The following is a 23,721-nucleotide window of genomic DNA, read 5'->3' on the forward strand; positions in this document are numbered from 1 at the left end:
CGTCGGTTTCTCCATCACCCATGGTCTCGGGCCAGCCTGCCGGAGGACATCCTATTTCCTGGCATGTGATTTTGCCCACAATAAAAACAGCCATTTTCAATAGTGTGCAGGCATCTTAGCTTCTCATTGTTGTGACTCTTCTCAGTGCAGTGTGTGATCTGGGCTCTGTCCGTCAAAGTGCGTTTCCTGAAAGGAGCAGATTTTCCCACAAAGAACACAAAACTCTTAGTTGATTTAAAATAACAATTTGTTCAACCGGAACACCCCTTTTCATGATGGGCCTAGGGAACAGCGTAAACCAGGGTCAGCAAACGTTTTCTGCAGAGGATCCGGTAGTGAATATTTCAGGCTTTGTTGTCTGTAAGTCTGTCTCCTCTGCGCAACTCCGTCATGGTACAGCTCCGTACTGTACTGTATATACTGTACAGTATAAAAATGAAGGGGTATGCTTGTGTTCCAACAAAGCGTTATGGACGCCAAAATCGTTTCATATAATTTTAATGTATCACGAAAAGGTCTTATTTTTTATTCAACCACTTAAAACTGTAAAAACGATTCTTAACTCTCTGGCCATACAAAAACAAGCAGCAGGTTGGACTGTGGTGAAGCCCCGGTGCGAACTCCCCGTCTTAGAGGATATCCGAAGGGTAGAAACAGTTAGAAATGGAAAGCTCCTATCCACGTTACCAACCGCCCAAACCCGAGAGCCGGCTGAGGGATCGGCCAGTCCCCGGGAGGACCGGGCATCCGTACAAGACAGGAAACTGATCGTTCTTTCAAGCACAGAAGTTTTGCCTTAAAGGTCCTGGGGGTCAATTCAGAGGCCGCAGAGAAACGCACGTTTGGGGCTGGCCTCGCCCGCCGCCGCGCCGGGAGGGCCTGTCGCGCGCCGCCTCGGAGGGAGGAGCAGGTGCGGCGCAGCCCGGCGCGCCCGGGGCCCGGCCCGCCTTCCCCGAACGCTCAGTCGGCGACGTTGAAAACGAAAGCGTCAGTACAAACGTTGACAAACACGATGGTAGGTAACAAAAGAGAAATCAGAGCAGGAAGCCTTGAGTGCTGGGCTCTGGGAGACGAAGCGAGGAGGCTGGTGAATTACGTTTTCGTGACGTACTACTGCCTAACACGCTAACCGTGTCTGTGGCATCGGGGCAAATGTTTAAAGATTAAATGGAAGAACAATGAAACGCGCGAGCCGGGACGCCGTTGCTGCGGCAACCGCGCGGCGCGGCGACGCTTTTGTCCCTCGTAGGCACCACTCGCGAGCCGCGGCTCCGCGGAGCGTCAGCCCGTCCCTGCCCGCGGCAGCGGGAGACCCCGCCCCTGGCGTGACGTGTCCGCTCGGCCCCGCCCCGGCGGCCGAGCGTGTGGCGTCACTTCCGGCGTCTCTTCCTCTGGACCAGGCGCGAGTCGTGAGGGATCAGCGTGTGCGCCGCGCTCCTCGGAACCATGGTGAGCCGGCCGCGGGCCCTGGCCGCCGCCCGTCCCCCCCCCCCGCCCGCGGTCCCCCGGTCCCCAACCCTCGCGGCCCCCGGGTCCCCGGCCCCTCCGCCCGCGGCCCTCCCGCGACCCCAGCTCCCAGCACGTCCGCCCCCGGCCCTCCGGTCCCCGGTTCCTCCGCTGCCCTCTCGGCCCCCAGCGTCCCCGGGCCCGCACGTGCGCGGCGGCCAGGCCTCCTCCGGGCCGGGCTCCGGGCGGCGGCCGCCCCGCCCCGAGCCCAGAAGCTTCCAGGCGCGGGCGGCAGGCCCCGCCCTCGCGGCCGGCGGGCGGCTCCTCCTCCCGGGCCCGTGCGGCCGCGGCGGGTGGGCCCTCGCGGCGCCGCGAGCCCTCCCCAGGGGCCCCTCGCGCGTGTGCGCGTGTGCGCATGTGTCCGCGCGTGTGCACGCGGGCCCCGCGCTCACGCCGCCCCGCCCGCAGGCGTCCCTGTCCCTCGCCCCGGTGAACATCTTCAAGGCCGGCGCCGACGAGGAGAGGGCGGAGACCGCGCGCCTGTCGTCCTTCATCGGCGCCATCGCCATCGGGGACCTGGTCAAGAGCACGCTGGGGCCCAAGGGCATGGTGAGGAGGGGCGGCCGGCTTGGCTCCGGGTTGTGCTAGGGAGACGGGGGCGTGCTCTCCTCGCTGGAACCGGACCGGGCCGCGTCAGCCGCTTGGTCCCCGTCCCCGTCCGCATCCGCATCCCCGTCCCCCCGCGGTGTCGTCCCGGTGTCTGCCGTGGGTGGATGCGCGCGTCTCGTGCACCTGTTCTCTCCTGTGCGCGCTGCTTGTCGCAGACAGTGCTGCTGTGCCCTGGATGAGGTTTGCGTGTGCGTTTTCTCCACCTTGCTGTCGAAGTCCCTTTCGGTGTCAGTAGATGGACTGCGTCCTCTTTGTCAGATGGCATTCTGCGTCTTCGCTGCGTTATGCTTTACGTTTGTTAGTCTGTTGATGGAGACTTAGTTTGTGTCCATTGTTTTTGCTGTTTCAGTGCTGAAATGGCCTTTTGCGTGTTCCCCTGTTCTGGTGTTTTTAGTGGTCGACGCCGCGGTTTGCTTGTGGGGCCTGCATTGAAATAATTGGAGTGGGTGCTGCCCAGTAGCCATCCACAGTGTTTATGCCCTAGCAGTATGGGGGATGCTGAGCGGCCCATAGGGTCTTCCAGATGTGCTTACGCTGACTTGAGCCTAATATGTTCCTTTTAGGACAAAATCCTCTTAAGCAGTGGACGAGATGCCTCTCTCATGGTGACCAATGATGGTGCCACTATTCTAAAAAACATTGGTGTGGACAATCCAGCAGCTAAAGTTTTAGTTGGTGAGTCTGAAGATAGTACTTTGAAACACACTTTTAAATATGCTGTGTTGACAGACTGTATTTTTTGTTAATTGATGTCCACGTTTTAATTGGTTATTGTTCTTATTAAAATATAACCTTCTGGAGTGCCATGTAATTATTGATGGTAAAACTATTGCGTTTCAGACTGAAAAGTTCCAAAGAATTTGTCAGGTGAGGTAACCTAGATGAGTGAGATTTAGATAGTAGTGGGTTTGTTTGGAGAGTTAGATAAGCTACAGAGAAGAAATTTAAAAGTGGACTCAAATATAAATGGTACTGTAACTGGCTTTTTTTTCTAGATATGTCGAGGGTTCAAGATGATGAAGTTGGTGATGGCACTACTTCTGTTACTGTGTTAGCAGCAGAATTACTGAGGGTAAGTCTATGCGAGCAGCTGTACCTTCGTTTGATTGTTTTGTACTGTGGTTTCGAATGTCAGAAGTAATCAGGCCCTTACTTCCTCCACATTTAGTGCTGGTGAGTGTTCTCGTTGTTTCTCCACAGGAAGCAGAGTCTTTAATTGCGAAGAAGATTCATCCGCAGACCGTCATTGCAGGTTGGAGAGAAGCCACAAAGGCGGCAAGACAGGCTCTGTTGGATTCTGCAGTCGATCATGGGTTGGTAACTAGAACGCTGCTGCGTTAGACGTTTAACTTTCTTTCCAGAATATGCTCATTGCAGGAAATCTGGAGAACAGTGAAAAGCATGCACAAACATGATGTTGCCTCATCTTGCCCCAACAACGTAAAAACCCCACATTATCCTCTAGAGATGGTCACTAAATTTAAAGTTAGGTTTTCCTTTTTTGGCACATTAAATGCATTTTTGACTTAGGATATTTTCAACTTAGATTGGGTTTATTTGGATGTAACCCCATCCTAAGTCGAGGAAGATCTGTATAATTTACCTAATTGTAGTTGGAGATTATGTTTTGACAATTTTTAGCTTTATGATACGACAGACTTGGTACCCCACAAAATGTTTAAAGAAATGTAATTGCTAGGTCCAAATATGTGTGTGTATTTTAAGGCACACGTTTTTATAACTTAAATCAATTTTATTTACAAGTAATCCTCCAGAAAATGTTTATTAATTTACACTCCCTGTAGCTGTGTAACAATGCCTGTTTTGCTGTATATTTTTGAAATATCTGGTGTTATTTTGTTTGGTTGTGGGATTTTTTTTTTTTTTTTTTTGTAGTTTGCCAGTCTGCTGGGGGAAATAATATCCTTTAGTTTGCATTTCTTTTTAATTACTGGTGAGGTTTAATTCTTTTCATTTGACATAACCCTTCCTGGTTGGGGTGAAATTATCTATTGACACACACAGATCTGTGTGAATTTTGGAAAGTGAAATAACATCCATATCTTTGGAGAAGCATTTTAAGAACAGGCGCAAGTTTTTTGTTTGGCTGTTTTTCAGTTCTGACGAAGTTAAGTTCCGTCAAGATTTAATGAACATTGCGGGAACAACGTTGTCCTCAAAGCTGCTGACCCATCACAGAGACCACTTTACTCAGCTGGCTGTGCAGGCCGTGCTCCGACTGAAGGGCTCTGGTAACCTGGAGGCGATCCACATCATCAAGAAGCTGGGCGGGAGCCTGGCGGACTCCTACCTGGACGAGGGTGCGTGTGTGCTGGTGCTGTGGGAAGACCAGCTCTGGTGCGATGTCGAGGGCTGCATAGCCTGTTGTTAGCTCGTCAGGACTAGTGACACTTTACAAAGCTGGAGCACTTGTGTTTGTGCGTTCGTATTGCAGCCGTCTTTTGGCATTTGAATCTGTTATGTTGACAGCGTGCTTCATCGTCTGAGACCATCCCAGCATTTCTTTGATAATCTCTAGATTTTACTGTATACCGTGACATCACTCACAGTGTCTGATAAAGTTGTTGTTTTCTTTGACTACCAGTCAGCTGTTCTCAGCTGGCACTTTTTCTAGGATTACGTGTGTTCTCCAGGGAGGGTCTGGATGAGTCCTCTCGTTTAGTTGGTAGGTGTTGAGGATATCATTCTTGGTGTTCCTTTCTTTTTCTTTTTTTTCTTTTCCTGAGGAGGAAGACTGGCCCTGAGCTAACTTCTGTGCCACTCTTCCTCTATTTTGTATGCGGGGCACTGCCACAGCATGGCTTGATGAGCAGTGTGTAGGTCTGCACCCAGGATCTGAACCCACCCGCTATGCCACCAGGCTGGCCCTATTCCAGGTGTTCTTAAAGAGTGATAAGTGAGGCTTAGCAACTGCTGTTTCCTTAATAATAGTGTGTTTTGTTCTTACAGTATGAATTTTTGAAAGCATCTTTACGTTGTATTCACTTCACAGAATGGCCTATAGAAGGTGTGAGTGTTCTTTTCCATAGAGAAGAGAAAAAGGAATAAGTTGTGCTTTACAGTTTCTGCCTTACCGGTAATTTGGAGTCTCAGGTTTTGCTGCATGTCATTTGTCTCTGTTTTAAGGGAGTGGCAGTTCTGAAAGTCTTCTTGGTTGAGTTTATGTGCAGGGCTGTGTAGCATTTCTCATGGGGGCTGGCGGTAGGGAACGATGGTTACAACGAGGATGGCTGCTGCTGCTGAAGTGCTCTGTGCCAGGCTCTCTGGTGGGTGTTTTACGTAAGGTCTCACTCCTGGTGTTGACCTGGAGAATGAGAGTTAAGTCCAGATGAGTGGAGTGGAAGACCCAAGGTGACGCTGGCCACTGAGTCAGGTGAAGGTTATGTGTGCGATTCGAGAGGCCTGGAGAGGGGCAGTCCTGGGTTCAAGTGACAGTTGCGATTCAGCAGGGCCCTAGGCTGGTGGCCAGCAGCTCTTCTCCTGGGGCCGTTGGGGTTACAGAGGAGCAGCTCTCCTAGGTCGCAGCGTGCCTGCGGGCTGTGTGGGTGTGGTTGGGGTTCGCTTTGTCTGACTTAGGCGTCTAGGCATTCTCATCTTGTCACCAGCCTCAGTTCTTTCAGAAGTTCGGGGATCTCTGGCAACACCCTGCGCAGCAGGGTCTTCACAGCGTGTTTTTGCACCTGTTGGTTTTAAGCTAATGAAAGTGGACTTGGTGTCTTTACGTTGCAGCCCGCACACCTGTGTACGTGATACACATCTGAAACACAAGTTTCAAAATACCGTGTTTACTCTTTTTTCTAAAGATTGGCACCTGAGCCAACAACTATTGCCCATCTTTTTTTTCCTGCTTTTTTTCCTCCCTAAATCCCCCAAGGACATAGTTGTATATTTTAGTTGTGGGTTCTTCTAGTTGGGCTATGTGGGACGCCGCCTCAGTGTGGCCTAATGAGCAGTGCCGTGTCCTCGCCCAGCATCCAAACTGGCGAAACCCTGGGCCGCTGAAGCAGAGTGCATGAACTTAACCACTCAGACACGGGGCTGGCCCCTACCATGTTTACTCTTAATGTTTTAATATTTATGCTGTGTGCTTGTATTTTCTGTTCTGATACTATTTTTCAAACGACCTACTGAATTGATTTTTCTGATCACTAGTTTAGTGAGATCCTTTCTAGGTCCTGGGAGCTTGGTAAATGGACTTAAATGTATTCTTTGAAAGAGTAATTTGAAAAGGTAGGGGCCACCCCGTGGCCGAGTGGTTAAGTTCACATGCTCCACTTCAGCAGCCCAGGGTTTCACCAGTTTGGATCCTGGGCTCATCTGGCCGTGCTGATGTGGCGTCCCACATGCCACAACTAGAAGGACCCACAACTAAAAATACACAACTATGTACCCGGGGGCTTTGGGAGAAAAGGAAAAATAAAATCTTTGGGGGGTAGGAAACAAAAGGGTAGACAACTTTAAAAGATTTATTAATGCAGCCTTGATGTATTTAATACAATACTACCCTTTCATTGTAGGCTTTCTGTTGGATAAAAAAATTGGAGTAAATCAACCAAAGCGAATTGAAAATGCTAAAATTCTTATTGCGAATACTGGTATGGACACAGACAAAATAAAGGTATGTCAACTACATCTCTGGGAATTCTAATTGCTAGTTGCTATAAACTCAGGCGGGAATCAGTTGCGCTAAAAGAACTTAGAATATTTGTGAGTTTACAGACACAAACGTGCACATGCTTTTTGGTGTATTTATATAAGACTTCAAATATGCTATGGGACTCTGAGGAGTAATGAAAAGTGATACTAATTTTACGCTTTCCTTTATCTTAGATATTTGGTTCCCGGGTAAGAGTTGATTCTACAGCAAAGGTTGCCGAAATAGAACATGCCGAAAAGGAAAAAATGAAGGAGAAAGTTGAACGTATTCTTAAGCATGGGATAAATTGCTTTATTAACAGGTCTGTGTGTGCTTGTGCTAATTAGCACACAGTCTGAGAGGATTTTTTTTCTACAAAGACTTAGGAAAATGCTTCGTATTGAATTAGTGGTTTGTTACTGAGGAACTACTGGTTTCAAAGTATCAGAATAATTGCACAGCCAGGCACTTGCAGTGCAGTGACTTTAGTGACATGTTATGTTAACACACTTTACTAAACCTTTTTATATTGACAGCACACTTTTCCAGTTTGGCTGTTATGTTACTGTTTTTTGCTGTAGTTTACATGTATTTGGAAGAGAGATTTAAATCCGAATGAAATGAGGGGAGTTTGAAGCGAAAAGCTTCAAAGAGCTAATAGCGTATTTGTAAAACAAGAATGAAGAGGTGAAAAATACTGAGTTTAGGGTTTATCTATAATTTGTATGAAAAGATATGGGTAAGTCTCCCCCTTGCGTCTTAGTTGTCAGTGTCTGAGGCATGTGTGGATTGTGTCACTTGGTGAAGCTGCCAAGAGGAGCAGCACGTGTCGTCAGTGAGGTGGCAGTGGCCAACTTTGAGAGGGTTAATGTTTGGGAAAGGATGATTGCTTTAGGCCGAATGTTTGTGGGCTTTTTAGGTGAGTTTCTAAACCTCTGTCATCTGTGAATCCAGTAAGATGCGTTTTGCCTAGCAGTGCTTGATACTAATTATAAAAAATTTTCTTCAGCTTTTAAGTCACAAACTTTTAAACTGATGTTTGTTTTATTGCCATTGTAGAAGGAACATCTGCTCATTTGGCAAAATAGAAAACTATAAAAAAAGGAACAGAATCTGAGGTCTTACTCCCAGGAATTCTGTTATTTTTATTGTTGACTTTTGTGTGTCTGTGTGTGATGTTCCAGTTTCAGTTTTTCACTTAGCTGTGATCATATGCTATGAACTTTTGTAACTTGCTTTTTTTCCCCTAACAGTGCATATTTTTACTTAAGATTACAAATTTTTCAAAATTGGTTGGTTGTGATTTCCACAGACATCCTCCTAGTGGATATTCAGGTCATTGGCAAGTTGTGTTGTATATAAAAATTCTTACATATACATTCAGTAAATTTTGTACTATCTAAGTTTTCTTGCTGTAGATTCTCAGGAGTGAGGTTAAAGCACAGAAACCTTGGGAGGTCTTTGGTGCGTTACTGGTAGAGTGCTTTCTGGAATTCTGGGTCAGGCTCCCGCTGGCCACAGCAGCGTGCCCAGTACTAGCGCTGTCGTTAGCTCATCGTGTGGTCAGAGACGGTGTCTTGTTCCGATTGGCATCTCTGATCCTGGTGAGGTGAGCGTGTTGCCCTGTTTTCTGTTTTGTTCCAGGCAGTTAATTTACAACTACCCTGAGCAGCTCTTCGGTGGTGCGGGTGTCATGGCCATCGAGCACGCGGACTTTGCAGGGGTGGAGCGCCTGGCTCTCGTCACAGGTACGGCCTTCGCTTCTCACAAACAGCTGTCGCTCTTGCATTTGTTGAGTGTTGGGGTGTGTGACTCACTGCTGAGAAGACACGGAAATCCCTTGAAGGACTTAGACACTACACAGTTACTCTGAAATCTGTTACACTTTTTTGATATCTTTAGTCATCTTATTTTTAACATACCATATTACATGCCAGGTTTGCCACAGGTGTAGATTTCTTTTTGTTGTGTTGTTTTGGAGATAGTAGATCTTTTCTCACAAACCCCAGGACCACTGTTCTAAACCTAGTCTGAGTAAGGCTTTAAAGGGGGTCTGAAGTCTAATCTGATTTACTTGTGTGTTTCTGTCTGTGCTGAGTGAGCAGTGCCCTGTGTGTAGTGCAGTTACAGCAGTAAGCTTCACTGAGCACTCAAGTGTACGTCAGAGAGCGGCCAAGGAAAACGTCGCTTTTGTTAACTTGTTAAAGTTTTTGAAGGTAATAAATGTTGAAATATGTGAAGCAGTCCAGCAGTTAGGATGAGAAGTTACCATACACCAGGCCCCTTCAGTAGAGATACGAGTTGATCATCCCAGTTGTGTGAGGTAGAAAGTGCTCACAAGTACGGTGCGCCTGCATTAGAATGACACAGTGTGGCATGGGTGCTTTTTGTTGTGGTAATGGCTTTTAAAGTCACCTCCAGGTAGCCCTTGAAAAACTGAAGTATAAGAGCCTTTATTCTCTAATTTTCAGGCCCTTGAAAATGAATGAACGGGTTGAAAAGTTGGTTTGGGATCTGGCAGTCAGAACTAAGAAGGGTTTTGACATGTAAAGCCACTGGGATGTCGAATTGGATTTGGAAGTGCCATGAGGATTAGAGCAAGTTAAAGTTACTGATTATTGTAGGGGGAGAATTGGTCTCGTCTCAGAATAGGTTTAAAGCCATTTTAATAATTGGAGAAGCATAGTCTTCGCCCAATTAGATGTTTTCGTCTCACTAATTACTTTGAAGTGGGCTTACCTGCTTTAAGTTCTTTAAAAGCCATTGTGTATTTGATGATCAAGGTGACAAAACGGACGATGCTTGGGGGCCGGCCCGGTGGCGCAGCGGTTAAGTTCACCTGCTCTGCTTTGTGGGCCCAGGGTTCACTGGTTTGGATCCCTGGTGCCGACCTACGCCCCGCTTGTCAAGCCATGCTGAGGCAGGCATCCCACACATAAAGCAGAGGAAGATGGGCACGGATGTTAGCTCAGGGCCAGTCTTCCTCAGCAGAAAGAGGAGGATTGACGGCAGATGTTAGCTCAGAGCCAATCTTCCTTTAAAAAAACCAAACATACGATGCTCATGTTTCTGTAATTTCTCCTTTAATGCAACAAAATTAAAGACATAACATGAGAATCAAATGTGAATGATAGCACATTCGTGGGATAAGTTGATATCATAAGGACTTGGTACTTGAAACTGTCACGTATACCCAGAAGGAATTTTATGGCATCAAGCACACCAACTACATGGCTGTAGAGTTGACTCCCACGGTGGTTCCCATCCCTCATAGCTCATTTGGTGTCAAGATGTGTGAAATTGGTTCTTGCAGGTGTTAAATATCTTGTGAGCAGATGGAAGATGAGTGAGTGTAGGATAAGTGAAAATACTCCTAAGACTGATGAGTCTCAGTTTGGGGATTTGTCCCAGATGTCCTTCGTGTTTCACATCTAGAACACAGAGCAGTCTCAAGGATTTGCCAACCAAAAGTAAAAAGAACTTCAGCTACACAGATGACGAGCGTACATTAGTGCAGTTGGGAAGACCAGAGTCTGTGTAATAAATCGTAAGATAGCGTCTCACGTGTTCAGCAGCTGTACTGGTAAGGAGTGGGAAAAGAGGATTGGTTGATGACAGAGGGCCTCTAGTAACAGAAATGAGCTAGAGAAAAGGATTTTAAAATGAAACCCTCTTTTGCTTAATTAAGAACCATGATAGGAAATGGCTGAACCTTTTAGTTTATAGTGTGGAAGGTCGGGGGGGGGGGCAGAGGGGACTAGGAGTAGAAATAAGACAAAAGGAATAAAAGGAGTTTAGCTTTCTAGCACCTCGTTAAGTTTGCTGTGGGAAATTCTGAGAGTATAAATTTCCTCATTTTTTAGGCCTTACAAGGGGCTTTCTGACAATTCAGTTACTGTGTAATAGATAATTAATTGAGTGCTCCCTATTTGAAGCAGTTCCTAATGTCTGTATGGCTGTTGGCATAATAGGAGAATTCAAATATTTTCATGTTTTGTTTTGGGAAATTGGATTGTAAGTGTGCTGGTCTCTAGATTGGATTGGGAAGAAGGTGTGCAAGTGTCATTGACCTCTGGGAGGTAGTAGTATGCAGTGTGCGCATGTGGGTCTGAAGCAGCACTGCATGGGTTTGCACCCCAGCTTCACCACACTTGTTTGAGCTATGTAAGCTTGGATAGGAAACTACGTGCACGTCCGTCTAATTTGATCATTTCTAAATGGTAGTAATGGAGCTATCTCGTTAGGGTTGTGAAGATTAAATAATTTAGTTCATGTGATGTGCGTCACAGGGTGCTTGGCATATTGTAAGCAATCAGCTTAAGAAAATGTGTTCTCTCCCTTACTGCTTGTTAGGAAACAGGAATTTGAGACCTGTTGTGCATGTAATTGATGTATGTTTATGTTCATAGGTGGTGAAATTGCCTCTACCTTTGACCACCCAGAACTGGTGAAGCTTGGGAGCTGCAAGCTTATTGAGGAGGTCATGATTGGAGAGGACAAGCTCATTCACTTTTCCGGGGTAGCCCTTGGTGAGTGATTACCTAGATCCTGCTTTAGGTTCCTAAACCTTGGCTAGGCTCTGTTGAAGTGAGAAAAGCAGTCACTGGAATGTGACAGGTCCTAATTCTTGAGAAGCATGGGGTGTGTGAATTTCAGTCTCGTGGGGTCGCCTTGCCTTCGTGAATGATGTGTATTCAACATAGGCGTTTTCTATATGATTTAACTGTTAAAACGTGCATTGTTAGAGAGGATGGGTGGTAGCAGGAGATATGTCAGCTTTCAAAACCAGAGGATGTAACCAACACCTGCACATGTAATAAAAGGAAGCTTTTATGTTTGATAGCTAAGTGGCGTGGCTGTGACACAAGGATGTCCCTTTTACCTTTAGGTGAGGCTTGCACCATTGTTCTGCGTGGTGCCACTCAGCAGATTTTAGATGAAGCAGAAAGATCTTTGCATGATGCTCTTTGTGTTCTCGCCCAAACCGTGAAGGATCCCAGAACAGTTTATGGAGGAGGTAAGCGTTTGAAAAATACAAACATGTTTCTTTTTGTTAAAGTATGGGGATGATTTTTAGCCTTAATGGTTTTTTTAAGAAACTTTATTTATATTGCCTTTGCTCTTAATTTTAGAATGTTTGCCATATCGTACGGAAAGTCAGTCATTCAGTGTCTTGGAGACAACTAAGCATAATATTTTATTGGAATTTTAATCTGTAGGCTGTTCGGAGATGCTGATGGCTCATGCTGTGACAGAGCTTGCCAGTAGGACACCAGGCAAAGAAGCTGTTGCAATGGAGTCTTATGCTAAAGCACTGAGAATGGTAAGTTAATTAAAATAAAAGATCGGAACTTAAATTTTGTGTTTATTGATTTTTAAATGAATACATTTTTCTGTCTTGGACAGAAAATGTTTACATTCTTGGCTTTAAGAAAAAGAGTGGCTTACACCACTTAAATTTGATTCTGGGGTGTATCTTCTGTATGAGCAGTAAGTAAAAGGAAGCAGGTTTTATATTGTTTCCAAATGTAGAATTTTAAAAAGCTGTGCTTGTACTTAGTGTAAATCAACTTCCTTACAGTAGAGTAGATTGTCACCATTTGTCTTCTTCACTTCGTAGTTGCCGACCATCATAGCTGACAATGCGGGCTACGACAGTGCGGATCTGGTGGCCCAGCTCCGAGCTGCCCACAGTGAAGGCAACACGACTGCCGGACTGGGTGAGGAGTCGGGAGCCGTGGAGCAGTTGGGAGGGGCTCTTCACCAGTTCTGCTCCTCTTAGAGATGAATTCTTGTAGTAACCATGTAAAAGATTCCGTTCTCCCTGGCTTTGTAACCACTATATATTCTAGAAAAATGTATAACTTCATATTCTCACCACTGCTAAAACATGGTTCGTCCATAATGGGTATAAAACTAGTTAGAAGGCTTGTAACTAGTTTGTTGTGTAATGACTAGATACGTAAACAGTATTGTATTCTGAAATAAGTCTAAACTTACTGTCTCTTATAATCAGCACTAACATTAACTCTGGATCTCACAGTAAACTTACTCTGAGACGTTCTTAAAGTGGCCACAAAGGCAGATTTAATTCAGATGGAAAGATTTCACAGCAGACTGTCTAGGGCGTGGTAGACACAGTCTTGGGGGTGGACGTCCTGTCCCTGTACAAGAGCACGCTCGGGAATGACCATCTGTCAGATGAGGTGGGACTCCCATAGGAAGGAACGCAGGTGACTTCTCGGTTCTCTTCCAGTTCTTAAGACTCCGTGGTAATCAGTGATGAGCACAGTTTCTGCAGTAATTTTGTATGTGTGTGTAGATGAAGCTGGGTGACTTAGTGTTCTGTACAACCTTTCCATTATTTGACATGATTGCCCTCCATTAAGACAGATGATCAGTATTCCTTGAGTGACAGGCTGATCATAATGCTGTAACTAAATTGAGTAATTGGGTGTTGTGATCTAATTTTTTGCAACAGGATTAATTTTATGTCAGAGGTTTTTTGTTAATTTGGTGGTTAAAACTCTGGTTGTTTCTACAGTGAACACTTTGTCTTTCCAGATATGAAGGAAGGTACCATTGGAGACATGGCAGAGCTGGGGATCACAGAAAGCTTCCAAGTGAAGCGGCAGGTTCTCCTGAGTGCGGCTGAGGCAGCAGAGGTGATTCTCCGTGTGGACAACATCATCAAGGCAGCACCGAGGTATTGTACCACTGTAAACACATTTCTTAGAAAAGACTAACATGGAAACCAAAAAGAGGTAGCTGTAGATTTCATAGTTGTTTTTGATAGAAAATGGAGCCATTTTTGCCTGGATGAAAGTATTATGCAAGTTATTTAGAATATGTAATCACAACTCTGAGATTTAAACTAGAAAAACGTGGTGGGGAGAGGTGTGGGTGACACGGCATAGCTGTCATGATTGAAGCGATGCCTCGAGCCAGGCTTGACAGGTAAGAACCAGAGAGCTTGGGGGCAGGGGGCAGTAGTGAGAACTCGGGTCTTTGTGCAGGGTGACTCAGCGCCAGTCATTCTCCATCCTGGGTCCGCTTGCCCTCTGGACGTCCGTCAGCACGGGTCTGCGCAGTTCCTGACATGTTCTTTTTCCAGCCACTTACCTAAGGTGTCAGATTCTTTTAAAAACTCATTCACACAAAAACAGTTAAGTGGCCAGAAAATCTTCGTGTTGCATTTGAAGACTCTGTTAATAATTTTAATTGTTCTTAGTAGTTAGGAAAACATTGATTCTACCTATTAGCAGTGGTTCAGGGAGACGGGAGGGAATGGTGGCCTGGACCAGGAGGCGGAGGTGAAGGTCGGGGAAGGGGGTGAGAGTAAATACGTTTTGAAGGTGGAGCCATCAGGATTCAGCGTGGGTGGGTGTAATGTGTGAGAGGAAAGGGCGTTAAGGGTATTCAAGGTTTTGTCAGGAGAAAGGAGTTTCTCTCGTCTGAGCTGGGCGGGACATTGGGAGGGGGGAGGAGCTCAGTTTTGGACATGTGGGTCGTCTCTGAGAGGCGGCTGGTATGTTGTCGGCTGGAGGAGAAGCTGGAGCTGTGGTTGTCAGTTTAGGAGTTGTCAGCCTGCACGTGGGGCTTCACGCCACGAGTCCTCAGGAGAGCAAATGTGGAGAAGGGAACCGGTTTCAGGGACTGAAAATTGAGAGTTTTAAGGCTTGAGAAGTCCAGTAATAAGTTTAGAAAGACTCAGAGCAGCCGGCAAGGGACAGTAAGGAGGACTGTCAAGTATGGATAATTGCAAAAACTGGGTGGTGGATTCAGGAGGCCTCATTTAGCCATCTCTGCTTTTGCACGTATTTGGAATTTCCATAATACTGCTATGCTAGGAGGGTGTGTGTGGGGAGGTGTGTCCCGGGAGCCACAGGAAGTGAATATTCGGGGCGGGGGGTGGACTGCCGAACTGGTGCCCAGCAGATCGAATGAGATCAGGGCTGAAGATTGGCCTTCGGTCGTGGGTCTGGCAGCAGAGGCTGTTGACGGTCCTGACAGCAGTGTCAGTGGAGCGCAGGGGGCGGACGTCTGAGTGAAGACACAGAGGCCAGGAAAGAGAAATTGGGGGAGGTGTATGTAGACCTCTTTTGGGGAGTCTTGTGTGAATGGGAGCAGATGGTGGAGGAGGTGTGGCATTCCTGTGAAAACTGTGTGTGTGAATGGAGTGATTTCAGGGAGGGAGTGGCTGGTGCAGAAGAGGGGAGCGTGCACGCAGAGGCTGCGAGGGGCCGCGAGGAGGAGGAAACAGAGGGTCGGTTTTAGACAGGAGCACGGGCTCATCCAGAGGAACAGGAGGAGCAGGAGCCTTACCAGGGAGTTAGGGTTTAACGGACTAAGTTACAGGGAGTGTCTGCAGAACCCCGCGGCGCTCCTTCCATGGCTGGCTTCCACAGATGCAGCCATCCTGTTCCTGTTAGACGGAGGAGAGGGTGGCAGAGAGTGACGTGAGTGTGGAGACAGGAGCTGAGCGGGGTTCACACCTGCTGTGGGGCAGTGAGGGAGTGGTGGGCTGTGACTCTGGAGTCCCCGCTCCTGGGTCAGGAGCCACGAGGAGCATGCAGATCTTAACGTGGAAGTTGGTGAGGGAAGAGACGTGGACAGAAACTGTTCTTGGCTGCAGTGCCACCGAAGACGGGTAAATATGGTTATGCTCCCCTTGTCTCTAAGCAGAAAGAAGCTGAGTTCTGTAAGCAGAGTTCTTTGGTGGGGGGCCAGGTCGCATAGCCACACCCCCCTCGGAAATTGACACAACGTTAGCCAGCGCCCTCAGCCACATTTGAAACAGACTCCAGCACCTTATTTGATCGGATGTCACTGTTTTAGAGCTTTACGTGTCTATTAAAAATATTAGGAATTCTGAGTAATTTGCCGTAAAGAGACAGGATGCCTTTTCTTTAGCTCAGCCTTCCCCACATGTGTTGCCTGTGGGCTGCTTCTCATCCTGGTTACTAAAACCTCTAGACGGTGCGCTGTGACAGCTGCGTGGTCGCTGTTTCTGCCTCGATGTCCTTGAATCTCACTCCCACCAGCCACTGAGGTGGGGAGGTTTCTCTCTTTCCCTGATCCCAGCATGCTGTACTCTTTGAGTCTATTTTTGTGCTTTTTCTGCTTCTCCTAACTCATATGCTTTCCTCCAGAAGCAGTTTCCACAGGCATTAAGTAAAAATGTTTCCAGGACCCCTCCCGTGCCCCCTTCCTGAGAGAGTCACTGTGTGGTCACCAGAGAATGCAGGTGTCACGTCTAAGACATGAGGTGCTTCTGGCACTTGAGGGGTCTGCCACCCCATCCAGAACCATCATCCAGAGCCCCAAAGCCTTGTCAGTTCGCGCCTTCTGGTTCAGAGTAACTGTCTTCAACAAATTTAGTAAAATTCCCTAACATGTGTTAGTTGAAAACACAAATTAACCTTTTTCTGGAGAGTACGTACTTGTTACTTGGTTGTATGGATGAGAAGTTGAGAACTGGCACATGCCTGTGGGCCTGCACGTTCCACAGGCTCTTACTGCTTCGTGCTGAAACAGTAATAATCGAGGGATGTTAGTTATGAGGTAGAAACGTCCCTGTTAGAATTCAGTTACAATGGTTTTAATAAAATTAGGATTCTGGCTGAGTTTGTCTTTAATATCAGCCTTTGGTTACAGTCCCGCTTTTCATTCTCACCGTCGCCTTTTTTCTCACGTGTGCATTTTGTCGTCCCTGCAGGAAGCGTGTCCCTGATCACCACCCCTGTTAGGCGTTCCCCTGTGCTGTGGAGCCAGGACCAGTTGAGAGCAAAGCTGTGTGTGAAAGATTTGACCTCTTGAAGAATACTGTGGAGTCGAAGTTCATCTGTGGCTGTTATATCCTTAAGTTTGGACATGTAACTGACCTTCTATTTTAACATGGGTCTAATTTATTTGCTGTTTTATTTTCCATGAAATTCGGTTGATTTAAAGGTTCACTTCTCATGCTGTGCATCAAAATAAAAATTTGAACCATTACTTAGTTCTTCCCTGTGTTTGTGATTTGTGCCAGGTTAACTCTACTTAATGGGAGTGAACATACAATCAGGGTCGAGTTGTTCCAGCCTCACTAGCGCTGGATGTTATCCATTTGCCAAGTGTTGTTATTGTGTTTTGCTCGGGAACCTTAGCCCTGCGCTAACGTCCGTTCCCAGTCCTCCTCCTCTGTTTCGTGTTTTGGTCCTTGAGCTGACGTCTGTGCCAGGCTTCCTGTTTTGTATGTGGGATGCCACCGCAGCATGGCTGACGAGTGGTGTAGGTCGACGCCTGGGATCCTGACTTGCAAACCCGGGCCGCCAAAGGGGAGCATGCTAACCTCACCACTACACCATGGGGCCGGCCCTTGCAAAGTGATTGTCTTGATCAATATAAGTCTAAGTCATGTGGGAAGCATACACTCATCTTTTGGTTCTCAGTTCTACATAACTTTTATTAACCATTTAATTTTGTTTCGTGAAAGTGCCATAACCTTTAGTGCTCATTTAATTGTGTGTGGTCTAAGTACTGCCTTATATGGGAAAAAATTATGGTGGTTTGTGTTCCTTCCAGTTTGAAGGGTTGTATTGACGTTGGTTTCGAGCTGCATGAGGCACCTCTGGTGCTCTGCGGGGTCCTCCTCTCACAGGGGAGAGCGATGTGGCCAGGCTGAGGATTGTGGCTGGTTGTCGTGTTAGGGCTTCTTGGTTTTGGCAAATGGATTCTCGAGAGAGAATGAAAATGTGTGTAAGTATGTACTGAGTTTGAAGATTTAAATGTGAATTTAGGTTTGGAGGTTGTTAATACGTCGGTGTATTGCAGAGTGCACAAGAAAAGAAACAAGGAAGCCCACCAGTAAGTTACGAGTTTACTGGGTGTCTGCCGGCATCTTGGAGAGACACTTGATTCCCACATAGGAGCAAAAGGGTTTTCAAAGCCACACTGATAAACCGCCCTGTTTTGTTTTTTGTGTAATAGTTTCTCTCTACATTTTTATTTTGTAGAAACTATTAAAACTGAAAAATTTGGTTTTCTTGGTCACAGTATTATTAGAAACGTTAATAGCAATAACATTGGTTGTGTAGTCCTTTTGTTTAAAGTACTTTATCACACACAACATCACTTTTCATCCCACAACTCAGGTAGGTGGAGCCAGTGAGCAGATGGCCCAGAGGTTTCGGGGCAGGTGGGTTTAAACATGTGAGGGGCCAGACAGTCTGCGTGGGCTCTTCACCTGAGTGGATTCGGGCCGTTTTCTCCAAGGACTTAAAAAGGCTACGCCAGTAAGCATTGAAGTTTGTCTAAAAAGAGGCAGAAACATGGAGATTCATCGTTACATCCAAGACCACACCTCTGCCCCTTTCCCTCTTTGAATTCATACTATTTGAAACTCTTACAGGTTTTGTTGTCATAAACCTAGAATAGGCCCAGTTCACACATTTTAAGGTCTTTTGAGTTTCAGAGATGAAGTACCGGCCTAGGCCCCTCGCATCCCTGTGTAAGCTTTAGGATGGAGTTTCTTCTAACTCAGAAACAGCGAATACGGAGGCAGTGTGTCTGCATTTTCACAAGACGTGACATGGAGATAGTCATTCGCAAAGTACGTTGTCATTCCTGCATGGAGAGCTGTGCTGGCAGCCTCCGGTTCTCTGAAGAAGGCTGGGGTCTTGCTCTTCTCCAGCCCGGATCCCCAAGATCCGCTCCTGGGGTCCCCTGCTCCCTGGGCAGGAATGCTCCCTGGGCGTGGCTTCCTGCTGTGTAACTAGCAGGCTGTGGGGAGGGGGAATCGGTGTTTTCTTCCCGCTTTTGCTCCTCGGCTCCGGGAGTGGCCGCCTCCCTGCGGGACCCACCGCCACGGCTTTGACTGGATTTGGGTAATGTCTCTATTCCCTGTTCATTCTGCCTCATGGGTGGTGACAGCTGCTGCTCTGGCTCGTGTCTGGGCGCCTGAGTATTGCCTTGATTCTGTTCCCCTTTAATCCTGTCTGGTGGCAATTCCTTCGTGAAAGTCCCTGCGTGTAGCCGGGTGGGTGAATGCAGGTTCCTGCCAGCACGCAGGATAAAAGCCAACAGAATGCTCTTGTATGGGGTCCTTCTGAAGTCAGCCTTGTGCCTCCTGCAGTGGATTAGAGCATGAATAGAACAGAAGAGGACAAAGGACTCACCCTTTCTTAAATCCAGAATTCCTGTAGAACATTTCAGATTCTCAATGTGAGGAAGAAAGTCTAACCTGATTGCGGATGCCTCATTTTTAAATTGTGAGCAGTACGCAACCCCCCTTTCAAAGGGGTATTGAAGAGACGACGTGAATTAACCTACATGAGACCGTTAGGGCAGTACCTGACCTGCAGCTCCGTGTGTCAGTCTGTCCCCGCGTCCTGTGGCCTAGGTGCGTGACAAAGTCTCTGAAGTTCAGGTAACGTGGTGCAATCATACGGGGCACTGGGGATTCAAAGAGCAGTGTCCTCTGGTTCTGTTCCCCAGAACCGACGGTCCAGAGACAGAGAAGCCTGTGAACTTAGTTGTTTCTCAGTGGCGATAACATCCTTTCTACAGGAGTGAGAGTACAAGCTGTATGCGTTTTTTTACAGTGACAAAAGGCAGAGAGTAGTGTCCACGGACACACCCGTGTCTTCAGTCCCGTGCCTCCTGCCCCATGACGCATATGAGTTTAGTGCCAAGGAATAAGCTCACGTTTTCAAAGACCTGGCGATTTTGCAAATTCTAGAATAACATAGGAAAAGGGCCAAGTGTATTCATTCAGAAATTTGATTAGGGAATCTTTGGTCATCGTGCTGTGATTGCCTGTTTAGGTGGCCAGAAGCATGGGACCACATTGCAGTTGTATTTCTTATATTCAAGACTATAGGGACTGTTGTTGAAAATTTTACTGAGAGGCAAAGCTTTTCTGTTCTGTTGCCGTTGACGTTTCTAACCTCAAGCGAGGAACTGTACTGATTGTGGGGTAGATGTGGGGACTGTGCTGTGTGGCTAACACTTCACAGGACGTGATGCGTGAGGCTGGCCGCCCTGCCAGGCACTGCTGTCTGCCCTTTGTACGTGGCAGCTTGTTTAGTCCTTGCAGTGCCCCCAGAGGGACACTTCCCATTCACTGAGGAGGAAACCGAGGCCACAGATGCTAACTGGCCTGTGGACGGTGAAGCTGGGATGTGAACTCGGGTGGTCTGAGGGGCCGTGCCCTCGCCGGCCTGCTGCCGCCTCTGGGTTGCTGTGTGTGGTGCGTGCTGTCAGTTAAAGCTTGAGTCTAGATGATTTTTAGGGCACAAGCCCACTTTTTAAGTGAAATTACAAACTTAGCGATGTTACATTTTAAGACAACACTTTGGTTCGTTTCCACAGGATCCGTGTTAAAGGTTTAATTGGCGTCCTGTGTATTTATGGAAGTTGAAATCCTGTGTGAACTTCTGGAAGAGATTTTCCTCTGGTGCACAGCACTTTGGGTTTTGGACTTGTAAAATCACGAGTGGGAAAGCCACATGTGGTGCTTCAAAATTTTCCCCTTTTTAGCTTTCTAATTATGTCAGAATTGCAAGAAAACATCAGGATTATGGAAATGTAAATATGCATTTACATAGTTACCTTGTAAAATTGATTGAAACCCTATAGTGAAAACAATTGTGGACAGCAAAATCAGTGGGGAACACATAACCATTTTATTTGGGAAATGTTTATTGGTTGTATGTTGATTACTTTAGAAGAAAACAGCTTGACTGTGTGCCAAAATGTTGGTAATTTGACATTGGAATCAGACCGGTTCGCTCGTTAGGTGAGCCCTCTGTCTAGGTCAGTCGGCTTCACTCAGTTTTAGGGCTGTAGCCTGCGGCTGCTCTGGAAAAGGTGACCCGCTGAGCTGGGAGGGGAGGGCTGGGTCAAAAGAAGATCGCAGCCCGTGTAAGGCTGGCTGCATACGGCTCAGAGTGCCGGCCTGTTGGCAGAAAGTGTCCAGCATCGACTGAGTATAGTTTAGATAGTCATTAGGAATGAGAATAGGCTGGAAATCCTGGCTGCCTGATAGAGCTCTGGACGTGCTACTAAAGGAGTTAAATGTTTGACAACCTGGTACATCTGATGGGTGAAGGGACCCTTTGGCAGCCTGCTCAGCAGGTACTCTACACACTGGGAGGTGGCACCAGGGAGAGACCACCGTGTGATCCCGTGAAACTCTTCTGGTTTAGCAAGAAGTATTTGTGGTAGGAAAAGAGTCCATGTGTAGTGTCATTTTAGAACCAAACTTGGCTGGGTTAAGATGCTTTTATGGCAAAAGTACTTTTTTTCTTTTGGTGAGAAAGATTGGCCCTGAGGTAACGTCTGTGCCCATCTTCCTCTGTTTTGGACTTGGGAGGGCCGCCACAGCATGGCTTGGTAAGCGGTGGGTAGGTCTGTGCCCAGGATCCAAACCCGTGAACCCTGGGCCACCAAAGTGGAGCATGTGAACCCAACCACTATGCCGCTGGGCTGGCCTTGGAAAGTACTTTTTTAAGCTAAATGCAGTATTAGCCAAGATGACACCTTTTGTGTCTTTGATTGCTGAAAATGTTCAAGAACATAAAGGATTGTGTTGTTAAGTCACCCACTGACAGCCGTGTCTTTAAAGTTGATGTATTCACGGGAAGAGGAGAAGGTCACGGTTTACACACTTCAAAAAAGGAACGACCAGAATACCTGGGTTTACACGCAGACCGTCGAAAGGCCCTACCTACAAAAACCAAAGCGAGTCACCGCGAAAGCAGAGGCGCTGATGCCAACGTGGCCGGGCCTCCTGTGCCCAGGCCTGCGGCTCATGTTTCCAGGTGCTCCGTCCAGGTGAACCGGCTTCCCACCTGCTACCCTCAACCCACTGTGATCCTGGAAATGCGGTTTCCCTCCCCAGAAGGACTCGCGTCAGCTCTGGTTCGTCAGTGTGAACAGGGCTCTGCTCCACGGAGTGCAGGATTACGCCCTCTCGGGCCTGCTCATCATGAGGCCACACTGCCAAAGGTCAGCCTTCTAGATGCTGAGGGTGCCTGACTGGAGACAGTGGGGAGCAGCCCTCGGCTCAAAGCTTTGAGGGAAGATGAGCTAAACCAGTGAGTGTTGCTGTTGGTTTAAAGCGGCAGCTGGGCACCAGGAGGCCTTCTCCCAGCAGGGGGGTCGTCTTCTCAGCAGTCGCCAAATGCAGGGGAAAGCATCCCGGGCCTTGGCAACAGCGGAGTGTGGAGTCTGGCTGACCGACTCAATAGAAATGTCCTTTTTTAAGTGGCCTGAACTGGCAATTTTTCATACTGTTTATGGTCGTTTGTAGTAAGAAGATAGACCCCACGAGGGGCTGGGGACGGGCCCCCTGAACTTGAGTGGGATCTGTTCAGATCCCTTATTTGAGGAGCTCAAAGCCTCACGACGAGCCCCTGCTGGTGTGCTTTCCAGCCCTGCCCGCCCCTCGGGGTTTCAAGTACCTGCTTGGAGAGGCTGATCTTGCCAAGAGGTCGTCCTGTGTCCTTCTTCCTCCAGCACACAGCTTCCCTGGGGAGAGATGTTGTTGCCAGCAACATTTCCTTCTGATGTGGCTTACGCTTTTTGTCTGACTCCGTCAGCCCCCGCTGGCGGAGACACCCAGGCTGGCAGAGCCACAGAGAGGGCTCTGGAAGATGCTGGAGTTGGGTCCTTGGCATCGACCTACACGTGGAGCTCCTCAGGAGTGGGTGGGCGGAAGTGGAGGAGGGCGGGGGCCTGTGCATCCTGGCTGTCCTCCTGGGCCAGTGCATAGCGCCGGGCCTTCCTGGGGTCTGGCTCCGGCGTCTCCTCCGCCCACCTGCCCACGCGCCGCACGCCTTTGGCCACCTTAGGTGCGTTCCTGCAAGGATTGTGGTCGTAGATGACCAGCTTCAGACTGGACAGGTGGGCCAGGCTGGGGAAGTAGCGGATGCTGTTCCAGTCCACGTCGATCACCTCCAGGAAGGGCATGTGCAGCAGCACAGGCGGGAAGTCGGTCAGCAGGTTGCCTGAGAGCCAGATGGTCCTGAGCTCGCGGAGGCGCCGCAGCTGGGCCGGCAGCAGACGCAGGGCATTGGAGCCAGCGTGCAGGGTCCGGAGGAGGCTCAGCTCGCAGACCACGTCCGGCAGCTGGGTGAGGTAGTTGGCCTCCACCCACAGGGTCCGGAGATTCTGGAGCAGACTCAGCTCCCGAGGGAGGTCGCAGAGTTTGTTGTTGCCCAGGTAGAGGATGCAGAGCTGTTTCAAGGTGCACACCACCTGGGGCAGGGCCTTGAAGTGGTTGAAGTCCAGGGCCAGCACCTGCAGGTTCTGCAGCTGCCCCAGCTCCGGAGGCAGGCTGCTGAGGTGGTTGTCACTCAGGTAGAGCTTGACCAGCCCCCGGAAGGAGCCCACGAGCAGGGGGAAGCGGCGGAGCTGGCACCCACTCAGGTCCACCGTCCTGTCCAGCGGCATCTCCCTGAGGTCTCCCACCACGTAGTTCTGGCAGCGCTCGGCAGGGACGAAGGCCACCAGGGCCCTGATGGTGTTCCCCATGCCGAGGCCGGAGGCCTGGCGTGCCCCAGCCCACTGGCCACGGGCTGCCGCTGGCTGGCCTGCGCCTGCCCTCCCCTCCCGTTATAACCTGGCGGCTGCGTGACAAAAGCCAGTCACGTCAACAGAGAAAAGTGCTCCTGATAGTGACTTGAGTGTCGGGTGACAGGCCCCCCGGTCCGGCGGGGGCCCGGAGGCTGGGTCTGACTCACACACTTGTTCCCATCGCCGAAGCCCCAAATTCCTTATCAACATTTTTGTGTTTGTTTCTTTAAGTTGAAAATAGCTTCACTGTTTTTTTCTAATGATAAAACCTTGAGACGTCACATAAGGTTGTAAGAGGAGCCGGTGAAAAATCCCCGTCGTACCATCAGCGATGGACCTGGAAACGCTTCAATGAATGGCCTCCAGTGTTCTTGCCACAAGTAATCAAT

The 23,721-nt window shown here is 48.2% G+C and overlaps 2 protein-coding genes across 4 annotated transcripts; one reads left to right on the plus strand and one right to left on the minus strand.

Moving 5' to 3' along the window:
* The first annotated feature begins 626 nt into the window (after positions 1-626).
* On the plus strand, positions 627-16,768 carry CCT2 (chaperonin containing TCP1 subunit 2). Of its 2 annotated transcripts, XM_070622048.1 has the most exons (16): positions 869-1,015; positions 1,250-1,449; positions 1,915-2,055; positions 2,679-2,790; positions 3,111-3,187; positions 3,316-3,428; positions 4,234-4,436; positions 6,654-6,754; positions 6,967-7,094; positions 8,417-8,520; positions 11,182-11,301; positions 11,661-11,789; positions 11,992-12,095; positions 12,393-12,492; positions 13,337-13,478; positions 16,491-16,768. In XM_070622048.1, the coding sequence occupies exons 2-16, from the start codon at positions 1,447-1,449 to the stop codon at positions 16,519-16,521; spliced, it is 1,608 nt and encodes a 535-aa protein (XP_070478149.1). In that variant the 5' UTR covers positions 869-1,015; positions 1,250-1,446; the 3' UTR covers positions 16,522-16,768. The 2 variants fall into 2 exon arrangements, with proteins under 2 accessions (XP_070478148.1, XP_070478149.1); XM_070622047.1 differs by having other exon boundaries at positions 627-1,449.
* LRRC10 (leucine rich repeat containing 10) lies at positions 3,968-23,721 on the minus strand. 2 transcript variants are annotated; one of them, XM_070622050.1, is made up of 2 exons: positions 22,219-23,721; positions 3,968-5,893 (listed from the first exon to the last, which is right to left on the minus strand). In XM_070622050.1, exon 1 carries the CDS (start codon positions 23,288-23,290, stop codon positions 22,439-22,441), a length of 852 nt encoding a protein of 283 aa, XP_070478151.1. In that variant the 5' UTR covers positions 23,291-23,721; the 3' UTR covers positions 3,968-5,893; positions 22,219-22,438. The 2 variants fall into 2 exon arrangements, with proteins under 2 accessions (XP_070478151.1, XP_070478150.1); XM_070622049.1 differs by lacking the exon at positions 3,968-5,893 and adding an exon at positions 17,621-18,881.

Source organism: Equus przewalskii, chromosome 5 (assembly GCF_037783145.1).
Source record: "Equus przewalskii isolate Varuska chromosome 5, EquPr2, whole genome shotgun sequence".
Lineage (NCBI taxonomy): Eukaryota > Metazoa > Chordata > Mammalia > Perissodactyla > Equidae > Equus > Equus przewalskii.

Coding starts and splice junctions, on each gene's coding strand:
- CCT2 (XM_070622047.1), top strand. Junction 6,755..6,966: donor TGGACACAGACAAAATAAAG/GTATGTCAACTA, acceptor CCTTTATCTTAG/ATATTTGGTTCCCGGGTAAG. Junction 13,479..16,490: donor ATCATCAAGGCAGCACCGAG/GTATTGTACCAC, acceptor TCGTCCCTGCAG/GAAGCGTGTCCCTGATCACC.
- LRRC10 (XM_070622050.1), bottom strand. CDS start 23,290: ATGGGGAACACCATCAGGGCCCTGGTGGCCTTCGTCCCTGCCGAGCGC.